This window comes from Tupaia chinensis, unplaced genomic scaffold (assembly GCF_000334495.1).
Source record: "Tupaia chinensis unplaced genomic scaffold, TupChi_1.0 Scaffold000201_1, whole genome shotgun sequence".
In the NCBI taxonomy this organism is placed as follows: Eukaryota; Metazoa; Chordata; class Mammalia; order Scandentia; family Tupaiidae; genus Tupaia; species Tupaia belangeri.
This window is the reverse complement of record NW_006159676.1, coordinates 2,329,118-2,341,369: the sequence shown is the minus strand read 5'-3', so window position 1 is coordinate 2,341,369 and position 12,252 is coordinate 2,329,118. Positions and strand designations below refer to the sequence as shown.

Genomic DNA, 12,252 nt, shown 5'->3' with positions numbered 1-12,252 from the left:
AAAAAAAGAAGAAAGAAAGAAAGAAAAAGGAAAGAAAGAAACCCCACTGACACCCTCTCTCCTCCCAGGCTGGGGTATGCCTGCTGGTCCTCATCCCTTTATCGGGGGGATATTCCATCTGTGTCTTAAATTATTCCCAGTCCCCCCCACACACACCCAGGGAGGGATGTCCCTGCTCTGACTCCCTTTAACTTCCCAGGGGTCCCAGTCCTGCCTTCTCTGGGCCCCTCCGCCCTGCAGGAGGTTGACCATTGATCTGGTGGTGGAGGCTGCAGGAACAGGGACACCCCCCCACCCCATTCCCCTTGGTCCTCTGTCCCCCCTCTCCCCACGTTTAATTAATCAACTTTCCTTCTCCCATCTGCCCGCCCGGCCGGACGCTAGGGAAGACATGTGAGTCCTACCGCTGGCCAGCTATGTGCACAGAACTGCCTCTGTCCCACCCGCCAGGAATTTAAGATTAGCTGCCGAGAGGGAGGGAGGGAGGCTGGGAGGCCAGGACCAGGGAGGCCAGGATGAGCCGGCGAGGTTGGCATGTTCTCTGAGCGCTGGGGTCCTGGTCTGTGAAAGGCAGAGGAGGGAGGGCATTGGCTTTTACAGCGGGGGCTTACCGGTGGTGTTCCCCATGGCAGCTGACCCTCTCAGGGGTGAGGCGAGCTGGGACCTCTTTCTCCCGGAGTTCAGCGAGGCTGGGGTGATGGGAAACTGGCCCAGCCTTCAGGATGTCCAGAAGGAATTTGCTCTGATCAGCCCTGGGAGGAGGTGGGCTGTGGACCCGAGTCACAGATGAGGAAATTGAGACTCTGAGGGACTTCCAGGCTGGACACTGCAGGTGGGGTGGGGACCCGGGGCAGGGCCGGCGGGCAGCCAATCCTAAATTCTGAGCCCGGCGACAACGCTTGAAGCCCCCTCGCCTGCCTCGCTCCGCCCCACACCCCCCTGCGTCCCGCATGCCTCCCACCCCTGCGCTGGGGTGATTCCTCTTACTCCATAGCTCTGGGTTCGAGGCCCTCGGGCTTCCTGTCAATCCCGCCTCCTGGGGGCGGGGCCTCGGGGAGTGGGCGTGGGATTTTCCCATAAGGCGCTGGGGTGACTGGGGCCCAGGACGGGCTCCTTCGCCAGCAGGTGGCATGGCGGTTGAAGTGCTGAATCCCATCTGGCCCAGTCTGTGGGTTTGAGTCCTGAACCCAGCAACCTGAAAACTACACCTGGCACAGTGTCCAAAGGCCCCAAATCCTAGGAGGAGGATGGAGAAGGGATTGCTCCGTGGCTATCCCCCCTGGAGGGAGATCTCTCTGTCTCTCTCAGACAAGTGCATGTACCCTATGGCAAAAAATCTATTAAAAAATAAATAAAAAGGGGGGGTGTCCTCTAGTCTCATCTAAAATCCCAGACTTGAGGAACCTGAAATAGCGTCCAACTTTTTAGGGGGACTGAGGACCTCAACAAGCCAGTCTGTGGGAAGGGGGTTTCTCATGTCTCTTAACCCACTCTGGAATGCTCTCCAGCCCTATCCTCGGGGCTCTGTCACCCGCTCTGCCCTGCACCGCAGTCCCCTGAAGCTCCCCCTACGCCCCCACTCGTCCCAGCCCGGGGACCACCTTCTTGAACCCACCTCTGACTCTGTAACCTCCCAAGGGTGGTCCAGGAGCTGACCTGGGGTTCACAGACCTGCGACTGGGTTAGAACGGGCTCCCTGACCCCCTCCAGTGAGGCCAAATGGACCCAGACATCAAAATAATGCCAGCACATGGCGTCATGGCTATGTCGTTGGACTCCCATGTAGTCGACCGCGGTTTGAGTCCCGGACCCGGTGGTTTAAACTCACACCGGGCGCGTGTGCGTGCGCGCCCAAGATCCCGAGAGGAGAATGGAGAAGGGATTGTGGTGTGGCCATCCCCCCTGGGGGATGACTTCTCGCTTTGTCTCTCTGTCTGTTTGGCAAGCACACGTGCCCTATAGTAAAAACTACCCCCCAAACACACAAAAAAGAAAATGCCAAGAGGGTTTCAGAGTAGGGGCTGGAGGGGATTTCTGAGCCACCTCCAGACCCAGAGAACTGGCCTCTCCGCACCTGAGTTGGCTGTATTCTTGAGGCCAGGTTCCCCAGCCCAGCTGTGGCTGGGACAAACTCAGGTCCTTCCCTAGGCCTTGAGGCCTGTCCCCTGGGGTATGGAAATACAGCCCCAGAGCGAAACGAGCCGCCCCCTCCATCCCTGAACCCCCCAGAACCTACTTCCTCCCCAACTCGTCCTCCCTCCTTGGACTGGCTGGGGAAATTCTTCCTGCTATCTGACCTCAATCCCCCCACCTCCACTCCCTGCCGCTTCTAGTGCTCGGAACCACTCGTGTCCCCATCTGTCTGTCTGTCTGTCTTTGCAAGGGGGGAGGGGTGCGTGATAGACAGGCGTGGACACGCGTGCATATGCCTTCACCCGGGCCCCTCTCTGGCCTGTCACCAGGGCTGGGGAGGGGAGGCGTCCCGGTTGGGAGGGACGCAGGAAGGGTCCGGGTGGTAACCTCGTACCCCCCCCAGGGGCACCTTGTCGCTTTAAACCCACCCACCCACCCCCGGTTGGGTCTCAAGGCTCAGTTCCTGGTCAGCCCCACCGGGTATGGTGAAGCCAGAGGGACCAGTGTAGACTGAGTCCTCCCCACCACCCCTCCTGCCCCCCCAGGTACCATGATAAGCAGGAAGTGACCAGCAACTTCCTGGGAGCCATGTGGTTGATCTCCATCACGTTCCTCTCCATCGGCTACGGGGACATGGTGCCGCACACCTACTGCGGGAAGGGCGTGTGCCTGCTCACCGGCATCATGGTAAGGGCCAGGGCCCGTCCTCACCGCCCCAGGAGGCCCCGAGCATGCAACCCCGGGAAGCCCCGTGCACGCAACCCTGGGAGGCCCCGTGCACACTGCCCCGGGAGGCCCCGTGCACACTGCCCTGGGAGGCCCCGTGCACGAAACCCCGGGAGGCCCCGTGCACGCAACTCCGGGAGGCCCCGTGCACACAGCCCCAGGAGACCCTGTATGCACCAGGCACACACCCCTGGGGAGTCCCCGTGCACACAGCCCCGGGAAGCCCCGTATACACTGTTCGGGGAGGCCCCGTATACTTCATGCACACAGCCGGGGGGAGTACCCATGTGCACAACCCTAGGGAGGCCCCATGCGCACAGCCCTACGAGACCTCGTGTACACAGCCCCAGGAGGCCTGTGTGCACCAGGCATATAGCTGGGAAGCCCCGTGTGCACTGTCTCGGGGTCTCGGGAGGTCCCTGTGTATACCAAGTGCACAGCCCTAGGGAGGTCCCATGCGCACAGCCCTAGGAAGCCCCATGCACACTGTCCAGGGAGGCCCCGTGTACACCATGCGCACAGCCGCGGGAAGTACCCATGTGCACAGCCCCAGGGAGGTTCCGTACATACAACCTGGGGAAGCCCAGTGCACCATCCCCGGGCAGCCCGTGCACACAGCCCTGGGAAGCCCCGGGCGCACAGCCCGAGGGAGGCCTCGCCAGCTTCCTGCCCGACCAACCCTTTGCATACACCCGCTGAAGGGGAGTGCACCCGGCTGCGCCCGCGAGCTCAGGCACATTCTCATTCCTCAGTGCGTCAGCCCACCCGGTCTCTACCTTGTTCCTTCGCTCTCGTGTCTCATGGCTGACCGCAGTTCGAGTCCCGGATCTAGCGACTTGCTCTCTCATTTTCCCTTTCTGTCTCTAACTGTATCTTTTCAGACACATTTTTTAAACTAACAAATAACATAATTCTTTTTTAAAAAAATGACAAATAAATAGATGCATATATACATAAAAAAATGGTTTTCAAAAATTGTCAGAGGACACGACAGAGAGACAGAAAGTTGAGAAATCACCCCCCAGGGGGGATGGCCACGCCGCAATCCCTTCTCCTCCATTCTCCTCTCGGGATCTTGGGCACATGCACACATGTGCCCGACATGAGTTTAAGTCACCGAGTCTGGGACTTGAACCGCGGGTGGCTAAATGGGAGTTGAGCGACACAGCCATTACGCTAACTGCTGGTCCCAATAAATCTTTTTTTTTTTTTTTTTTTTTAAAGATTTCTTCTTAATATTATCCATTTGTTATTATTATTTATACAAAATATTTATTTATTTATTCATTCATTTACTTTAATTTGACTAGAGAGTTACACACAGACAGAGAGAGAGAGAGAAGGAAAGTGAGAAAGCAAACCACCCAGGTCCAGGACTCAAACCATAGTTGGCCGTGTGGGAGTGTCCAGCGCCTTTAACCACACCACCTTCTGGTCCCCTAAAATAATTCTTAAAAGAAAGTTTGAAAATAAAATTCGATTCAGTTAAATAAACAATTCCGGGGATCAGCAGTTAGTGTAATGGTTATGTTGCTGAACTCCCACGAGGTTGACTACAGTTCGAATCCTAGACCCAGCATCTTAAAACTCATGCTGGGGGTGTGTGTGCTTGCATGCCCAAGATCCCGAGAGGAGAGCAGAGAAGGAACTGTGGCTTGGGATTCTCCCCAAGGAGGTGGTTTTTCGCTTTCGGTCTCTCTGTATCTCTGGCAAGCGCATGTGCCCTGTATAAAAAAACCCTCTCTGAAAAAAGAGAGAGAGAGCATTTGGGCATGGTGGTGCCTGCCCTATGGCAAAAAGGAAGGAAAAAGGAAAAAAAAAGAGAAAGAAAGAAAAAAAGAAAGGAAGGAAGGAAGGAAGGAAGGAAGGAAGAAAGAAAGAAAGAATGAAAGAAAGAAAGAAAGAGGAAAGCATTAAAAATATAATTATTGGGACCAGCAGTTGGTGTAATGCTATGTCGCTGGACTCCCATGTAGTCGGCTGCGGTTCGAGTCCCGGACCCGGTGGCTTAAACTCACGCTGGGCGCGTGTGCGTGCGTGCCCAAGATCCCGAGAGGAGAATGGAGGAGAAGGGATTGCGGCGTGGCCATCCCCCCCGGGGGGTGATTTCTCGCTTTCTGTCTCTGTCTTTCTGGTGAGCACATGCTCCCTATAGCAAAAACCTCTCCAAAAAAGAAAAAAATATATATATAATTGGGGGGGGCAGCAGATGGCGAGGTGGTTAAGAACTCTGTACTCCCACATGGCCGATGGCGGTTCGAGTCTCGAACCTGGTGGCTTGCTTTCTCACTTTCCCTCTCTCTCACTCTGTCCCTCTCTGGTCAAATAAAAATAAAGATGAATAAATAAATAAGTCGAAGAACAAAATATATAATAAGGGGTCAGTAGGTGGTGTGGTGGTTAAGAGGGCTGGACTCTCACATGTCCAACCATGGTTCTAGTCCCGGACCTGGTGGCTTGCTTTTACACTTTTTCTCTCATTCTGTTCCTCTCTGGTCAAATGAAAATAAATAAGAAATAAAGTTAAATAAAAGAATTATTACAAAATATAATACTAACAATAATAATTATTTTTAAAATGCATAATTCAATGAAGAGTCAGTCCTCTGTCCTGGAGTTGTGGGGATGGGATGAGCTTGTCTGTGGGACCTGCTTCCCAGATAGGTAAGAAGCAAATGGGTTTGGTAATCGGGGCTTGCAGTGTAAGGGCAAGGGAAAAATCAGGGCAGACTTCCTGGAGGAGGGAGCAACCTGGAGGCAGGGCGCTAACATGCTCCCCTGCCTCCTCCCCGCATGCAGGGAGCTGGCTGCACGGCGCTCGTGGTGGCTGTGGTGGCCCGGAAGCTGGAGCTCACCAAGGCCGAGAAGCACGTTCACAACTTCATGATGGACACTCAGCTCACCAAGCGGGTAAGGGCCCTGCCTGCTCTGAGGCCGCCTCTCCCCCATCAGCACACAAAGACCCTCCCTACCTTCCCTCTGCCCAGCCCGTTATCTGGTGAAGGTGGCTGGATCCCACATGGCCAACTGTGTGGTTGAGTCCTGCCTGCCCCAGCAGCTTAAACTCACGCCGGGCGCGTGTGCGTGCGTGCCCAAGATCCCGAGAGGAGAATGGAGGAGAAGGGATTGCGGCGTGGCCATCCCCCCTGGGGGGTGATTTCTCGCTTTCTGTCTCTCACTCTTTGTCTCTGTTTCTCTCCAGTGAGCGTACATGCCCTGTAGCAAATGACAAATATCTAGATAGGGCCATCAGGTGGTGTGGTGGTTCAGGTGTTAGATTTCCATATGATTGAATGTGGTTCGAGTCCTGGACCTGGTGGCTTTCTCTCTCTCTCTCTCTCTCTGTTTCTCTGGTCAAATTAGAGAATAATAATAAATAAAATGAAATAATTCTTTAAAAATATGTACCTAGAAGATCCAGCAGATGGTGTAATCGTTACATCACTGGACTCCCTCATGATCTATTGTGGTTTGAATCCTGGACCCGGCGGCTTGAAACTCACACTGGGTGCATATGCTTGCGTGCCCAAACATCCTGAGGGGAGAATGGAGAAGGGTTTGCGGCATGGCTATCATTCTGGAAGGTGATTTCTCACTTTCTACCTCTGTCTCTCCAGCAAGCGCATGCACCCTATAGCAAAAATATCTCTTTTACACCCTATAGCAAAAATCTCTCCAAAAATAAAAAATATATTATATACACACACACACACATATATACACATATGTGTGTATATATATATATTTTTTTTCTTTCCTTTTTATGGAGGGTTCTTTGCTATAGGGTTTATGCGCTCGCCAGAAAGACAGAAAGCAAGAAATCACCCCCCAAGGGGGATGGCCACGCCGCAATCCCTTCTCCCCCATTCCCCTCTTGGGATCTTGGGCACACACGCACACGTGCCCAGCGTGAGTTTAAGCCACCAGGTCCGGGACTCAAACCATGGTTGACTACATGGGAGTCCAGCAACATAGCCATTACGCCAACTGCTGGTCCCTGTATATATATTTTTTAATTAGGGAAAGGTTATCTTTTTTTTTTTTTTTTTGGAGAGATTTTCCCTCTAGGGCATGTGCGCTCGCCAGACAGACAGAGACAGAGAGACAGAAAGTGAGAAATCACCCCCCAGGGGGGATGGCCACGCTGCAATCCCTTCTCCTCTATTCTCCTCTCGGGATCTTGGGCACGCACGCACACGTGCCCGGCGTGAGTTTTAAGCCACTGGGTCTGGGACGCGAACCGCGATCGACTACATGGGAGTCCAGTGACATAGCCATTACGCCAACTGCTGGTTCCCAGGGAAAGGTTATCTTGTGCAGGTTCACTGATAGCCCTGTCTTATAGTCCGAGCATCCCAGAGAGCTATTTCTGAGAGCTTCTGGAAGTTTCTAGAAGTTTCTAGAACCTTCATTTTGTACCTTCCCTGAGGAACCATTCTTTTTCTGGCCCCAGGTGAAAAATGCCGCCGCTAACGTTCTCAGGGAGACATGGCTCATCTACAAACACACCAGGCTGGTGAAGAAGCCAGACCACGCCCGGGTTCGGAAACACCAGCGTAAGTTCCTCCAAGCCATCCATCAGTAAGTCCAGCACCTTTCCGGATCCTGTTTCTGTGTCCGCCTGGCGCGGAGGCAGCCATGGCCCCTGGGAGCAGGCCAGGTCTGGGGCAGGCAGCTCAGGGTGACCTTATCTGGCACCCATCTGCCCCCCAACGAGGTGGTCTATGGTTGGGGGTGCAGCATCTCTGGGCAGGGGTGGGAGAGGAGGCTGCCACAGACTCTTTGTAGTCATGGGAACCACCCAAGCAAGAGCCAAGACGCTGGTTTTCGTCTCTCTCTCTCTCTCTCTTTTTTTTTTTAATTTTTTTTTTAAATTTGCCCAGAAAGACACGGGAGGGAAAGTGAGAGAGCAAGCCACCAGGTCCGAGACTCGAACCGTAGTCGGCCATGTGGGAGTTCAGTGACCTTATGCACCAAGCCACCTGCCGGCCCCCATCTCTCTCTTTTTTTAAAAAGATTATTTATTTATCTATTTTGGAGAGGTTTTTGCCATAGGGCGCGTGCGCTCGCTAAAAAGACAGAGAGAGACAGAGAGACAGAAAGCGAGACATCACCCCCCAGGGGGGATGGCCACGCCGCAATCCCTTCTCCTCCATTCTCCTCTCGGGATCTTGGGCACGGACGCTCACCCACCTGGTGTGAGTTTAAGCCACCGGGTCCGGGACTCGAACTGCGGTTGACTACATGGGAGTCCAGTGACATAGCCATGACACCTACTGCTGGTCCCAAGAATGATTTATTTTAATTTTGTTTATTCATTCATTTATTATTATTTGACTAGAGAAAGACACAGAGAAAATTAGGAAGAGAGAGAGAGAAAGTGAGAAAGGAAGCCACCAGGTCCGGGACTCGAACTGCAGTCGGCCATGTGGGAGTGTCCAGCACCTTAACCGACCATGTCACCTGCTGGTCCCTAGTCCCTCTCTATTTTTTAGAGCTTTTTGCCTTAGGATACATGCGCACGCTGGAGAGAGAGAGACAGAGACAGTGAGAGACAAAGAGAGAAATCAACCCCCAGGAGGGATGGCCATGCCACAATCCCTTTACCACTGTCCTCTTGGGATCTTGGGCATGCACACACATGTGCCTGGCGTGGGTTTTAAGCCACCAGGCTTAGAACTCAAACCACAATCAGCCATGTGGGAGACCAGCCACGTAACTGCTCCACCATCTGCTGCCAAATGGTGGTCTCTATTATAAATTATATTTATTATCATTATTCTTTTTTTAAAAAAGAATTAATTCATTCATTCATCTTTATTTTAATTTGACCAGAGTGAGACCCAGAGAAAGAGAGAAAGTGAGAAAGCAAGCCACCAGGTCTGGGACTCGAACCGTGGTTGGCCATGTGGGAGTGTCCAGCGCCTTAACCACCACGCCACCTGCTGGTCCCTTATTATCATTATTCTTCAATTTTGACCAGAGAGAGACAGACAGAAAGGGAGAGTGAGAAAGCAAGCTGCCAGGTCCAGAACTCCGACTGTGGTCGGCCATGTGGGAGTCCAGCGCCTTAACCACCTCGCCTCCTGCCAGCCCCTGGATTAAGTTTTCTCCTTCTTAATCCTATCACCATGACTCCTTGTGTGAATCTGGGGGGAAACATAAGTGAGTTTGGGTGGAACACACACATCATAGCACTATAGCTCTGTTCTCTGTGGGCAGGTGTCCAGGGAACACGGGCATGAGGCCACGTGGCCGGTGTGCGTTCGGATCCTGCTGGGGGTTGGGTGGGTGACATTGCTCCTCTGAGCCTGCGTTTCCCCCACAGCAGACATCGCGGGCATAGTTTTCTGGACAAAACGCCAGCTCTGGGGCATGCAGTTGTGTTTGATGGGGAGGAGGGGCCAGAGGACACATGCGTCCTAGGGGCTGGCACCAGACTCTTTGAAGTTGGGTCCAACCCTCGGTCATGCAGGACTCCCGCTCGGTCCTGTGGCGGTACACCTGGGTGGTGGGCAGGCTTGTGCAGGTCGGACACTCTTGCACTGAGATTAAAATGCCTTGTGATTTCTTTCTGCTCTGCCCGGTCATCCCAGGGCTCAAAAGTAAGTCTCCTCCCGTGGGCTGGGTGGGAGAGTTCCTGTCTGCCAGGGCCTGGTGGGTCCTTGCAGGCTTCAGGCTTCTGTTTGCTCTGGAATCAAGTGCATGTGGCGTCACTGGTGTGGGCGGGGCCTGTGGTTATGGATAGCCAATAAGGGCTAAGGGGCGTGGGATCAAGTGCTTGGGGCGTCATTGGTGTGGGCGGGGCCTGTGGGTATGGCCAGGCATTTTAATTTTGTTTATTCATTCATTTATTATTATTTGACTAGAGAAAGACACAGAGAAAATTAGGAAGAGAGAGAGAGAAAGTGAGAAAGGAAGCCACCAGGTCCGGGACTCGAACTGCAGTCGGCCATGTGGGAGTGTCCAGCACCTTAACCGACCATGTCACCTGCTGGTCCCTAGTCCCTCTCTATTTTTTAGAGCTTTTTGCCTTAGGATACATGCGCACGCTGGAGAGAGAGAGACAGAGACAGTGAGAGACAAAGAGAGAAATCAACCCCCAGGAGGGATGGCCATGCCACAATCCCTTTACCACTGTCCTCTTGGGATCTTGGGCATGCACACACATGTGCCTGGCGTGGGTTTTAAGCCACCAGGCTTAGAACTCAAACCACAATCAGCCATGTGGGAGACCAGCCACGTAACTGCTCCACCATCTGCTGCCAAATGGTGGTCTCTATTATAAATTATATTTATTATCATTATTCTTTTTTTAAAAAAGAATTAATTCATTCATTCATCTTTATTTTAATTTGACCAGAGTGAGACCCAGAGAAAGAGAGAAAGTGAGAAAGCAAGCCACCAGGTCTGGGACTCGAACCGTGGTTGGCCATGTGGGAGTGTCCAGCGCCTTAACCACCACGCCACCTGCTGGTCCCTTATTATCATTATTCTTCAATTTTGACCAGAGAGAGACAGACAGAAAGGGAGAGTGAGAAAGCAAGCTGCCAGGTCCAGAACTCCGACTGTGGTCGGCCATGTGGGAGTCCAGCGCCTTAACCACCTCGCCTCCTGCCAGCCCCTGGATTAAGTTTTCACATTCTTAATCCTATCACCATGGCTCCTTGTGTGAATCTGGGGGGAAACATAAGTGAGTTTGGGTGGAACACACACATCATAGCACTATAGCTCTGTTCTCTGTGGGCAGGTGTCCAGGGAACACGGGCATGAGGCCACGTGGCCGGTGTGCGTTCGGATCCTGCTGGGGGTTGGGTGGGTGACATTGCTTCTCTGAGCCTGCGTTTCCCCCACAGCAGACATCGTGGGCATAGTTTTCTGGACAAAACGCCAGCTCTGGGGCATGCAGTTGTGTTTGATGGGGAGGAGGGGCCAGAGGACACATGCGTCCTAGGGGCTGGCACCAGACTCTTTGAAGTTGGGTCCAACCCTCGGTCATGCAGGACTCCCGCTCGGTCCTGTGGCGGTACACCTGGGTGGTGGGCAGGCTTGTGCAGGTCGGACACTCTTGCACTGAGATTAAAATGCCTTGTGATTTCTTTCTGCTCTGCCCGGTCATCCCAGGGCTCAAAAGTAAGTCTCCTCCCGTGGGCTGGGTGGGAGAGTTCCTGTCTGCCAGGGCCTGGTGGGTCCTTGCAGGCTTCAGGCTTCTGTTTGCTCTGGAATCAAGTGCATGTGGCGTCACTGGTGTGGGCGGGGCCTGTGGTTATGGATAGCCAATAAGGGCTAAGGGGCGTGGGATCAAGTGCTTGGGGCGTCATTGGTGTGGGCGGAGCCTGTGGTTATGGCCAGCCAATAGGGACTAGGGGGTGTGGGATCAAGTGCATGGGGCGTCACTGGTGTGGGCGGGGCCTGTAGTTAGGGCTAGCCAATAGGGGCTGGAGGGCGTGGCCAAGCCTCCCACCCTGTCCTGCAGCCTTCGCTGCAGGCCTGCAGGGTCCCTGATCCCCTCTGGGCTCACATGGTGAAGGAGGTGGGGTGCATGAAGGCCCCTCGGCCCGCTGTGGCCCCCCACTTGACGCTGTCCACCCCCGGTGTCTTCCCAGGCTCCGCAGTGTGAAGATCGAACAAGGGAAGCTGAGCGATCAGACCAACACGCTTGCAGACCTGGCCAAGGTGAGCGGGGTGGGGCCCGCTCCCAAGGAAGGAGGGACAGGGTGCAGGGTCCAGGGGACCAGAGGCCCCAGTGGGGAGGGAGACGCTGGAAATCCACTTCGGTGTATGAAATCTTCATTTTATTGATTTATTTTGAACATTCCCTAGAGAGTGGCATGGATTTGTCAGAGCCAGAGTCTAGCCAGCAGGTGGCATGGTGGTTAAGGTGCTGGATTCCCACGTAATGGACTGTGGTTTAAGTCCTGGATCCTGAGGATTGAAAATTACACTGGGTGGGGTCTGGCACGTGACTTGGTGGTTAAGGGCCCTGGAGCTAGACTTCCACATGGCTGACAGCGGTTCGAGTCCCGGGCCTGGCAGCTTGCTTGTCTCTCTTTCTCTCTCTCTCACGCTATACCTCTCTGGTCAAACTGAAATAAATAAATGAATGAAAAAATAAAGTTAAATAAAATAATTTTTTTTAAAAAAAGAAAGAAAATTATGCCTGGGGAAGGGGATCGCAGATGGCTTGGTGATTAAGGCACTGAGCTCCCACATGGCTGGCCATGGTTTGCGTCCTGGACCTGGTGGTTTGCTTTCTTACTTTCCCTCTCTCTCTGGTGAGCGCATGTGCCCTTTAGTAAATTAAAAATAATAAATAAATAATAAAATTAATTCCTTTTTTAAAAAGAATTGCCTTATTTTTCAATTTAAACAGAGAGGGACAGAGAGAGAGAG

General features: G+C 53.3%; 1 protein-coding gene across 2 annotated transcripts in view; it reads left to right on the top strand.

Annotated features, from left to right (window-relative positions):
- KCNN1 (potassium calcium-activated channel subfamily N member 1) overlaps window positions 1-12,252 on the top strand; it is a 36,197-nt gene that overhangs the window by 20,348 nt on the left and 3,597 nt on the right. The window contains exons 5-9 of one of the 2 annotated variants that reach the window (XM_014587297.2): window positions 2,679-2,820; window positions 5,659-5,769; window positions 7,313-7,440; window positions 9,456-9,464; window positions 11,466-11,535. In XM_014587297.2, the coding sequence (XP_014442783.1) occupies window positions 2,679-2,820; window positions 5,659-5,769; window positions 7,313-7,440; window positions 9,456-9,464; window positions 11,466-11,535 (460 nt within the window). The remainder of the gene's footprint in view (window positions 1-2,678; window positions 2,821-5,658; window positions 5,770-7,312; window positions 7,441-9,455; window positions 9,465-11,465; window positions 11,536-12,252) is intronic. The other variant, XM_006147174.3, reaches the window with a different exon arrangement.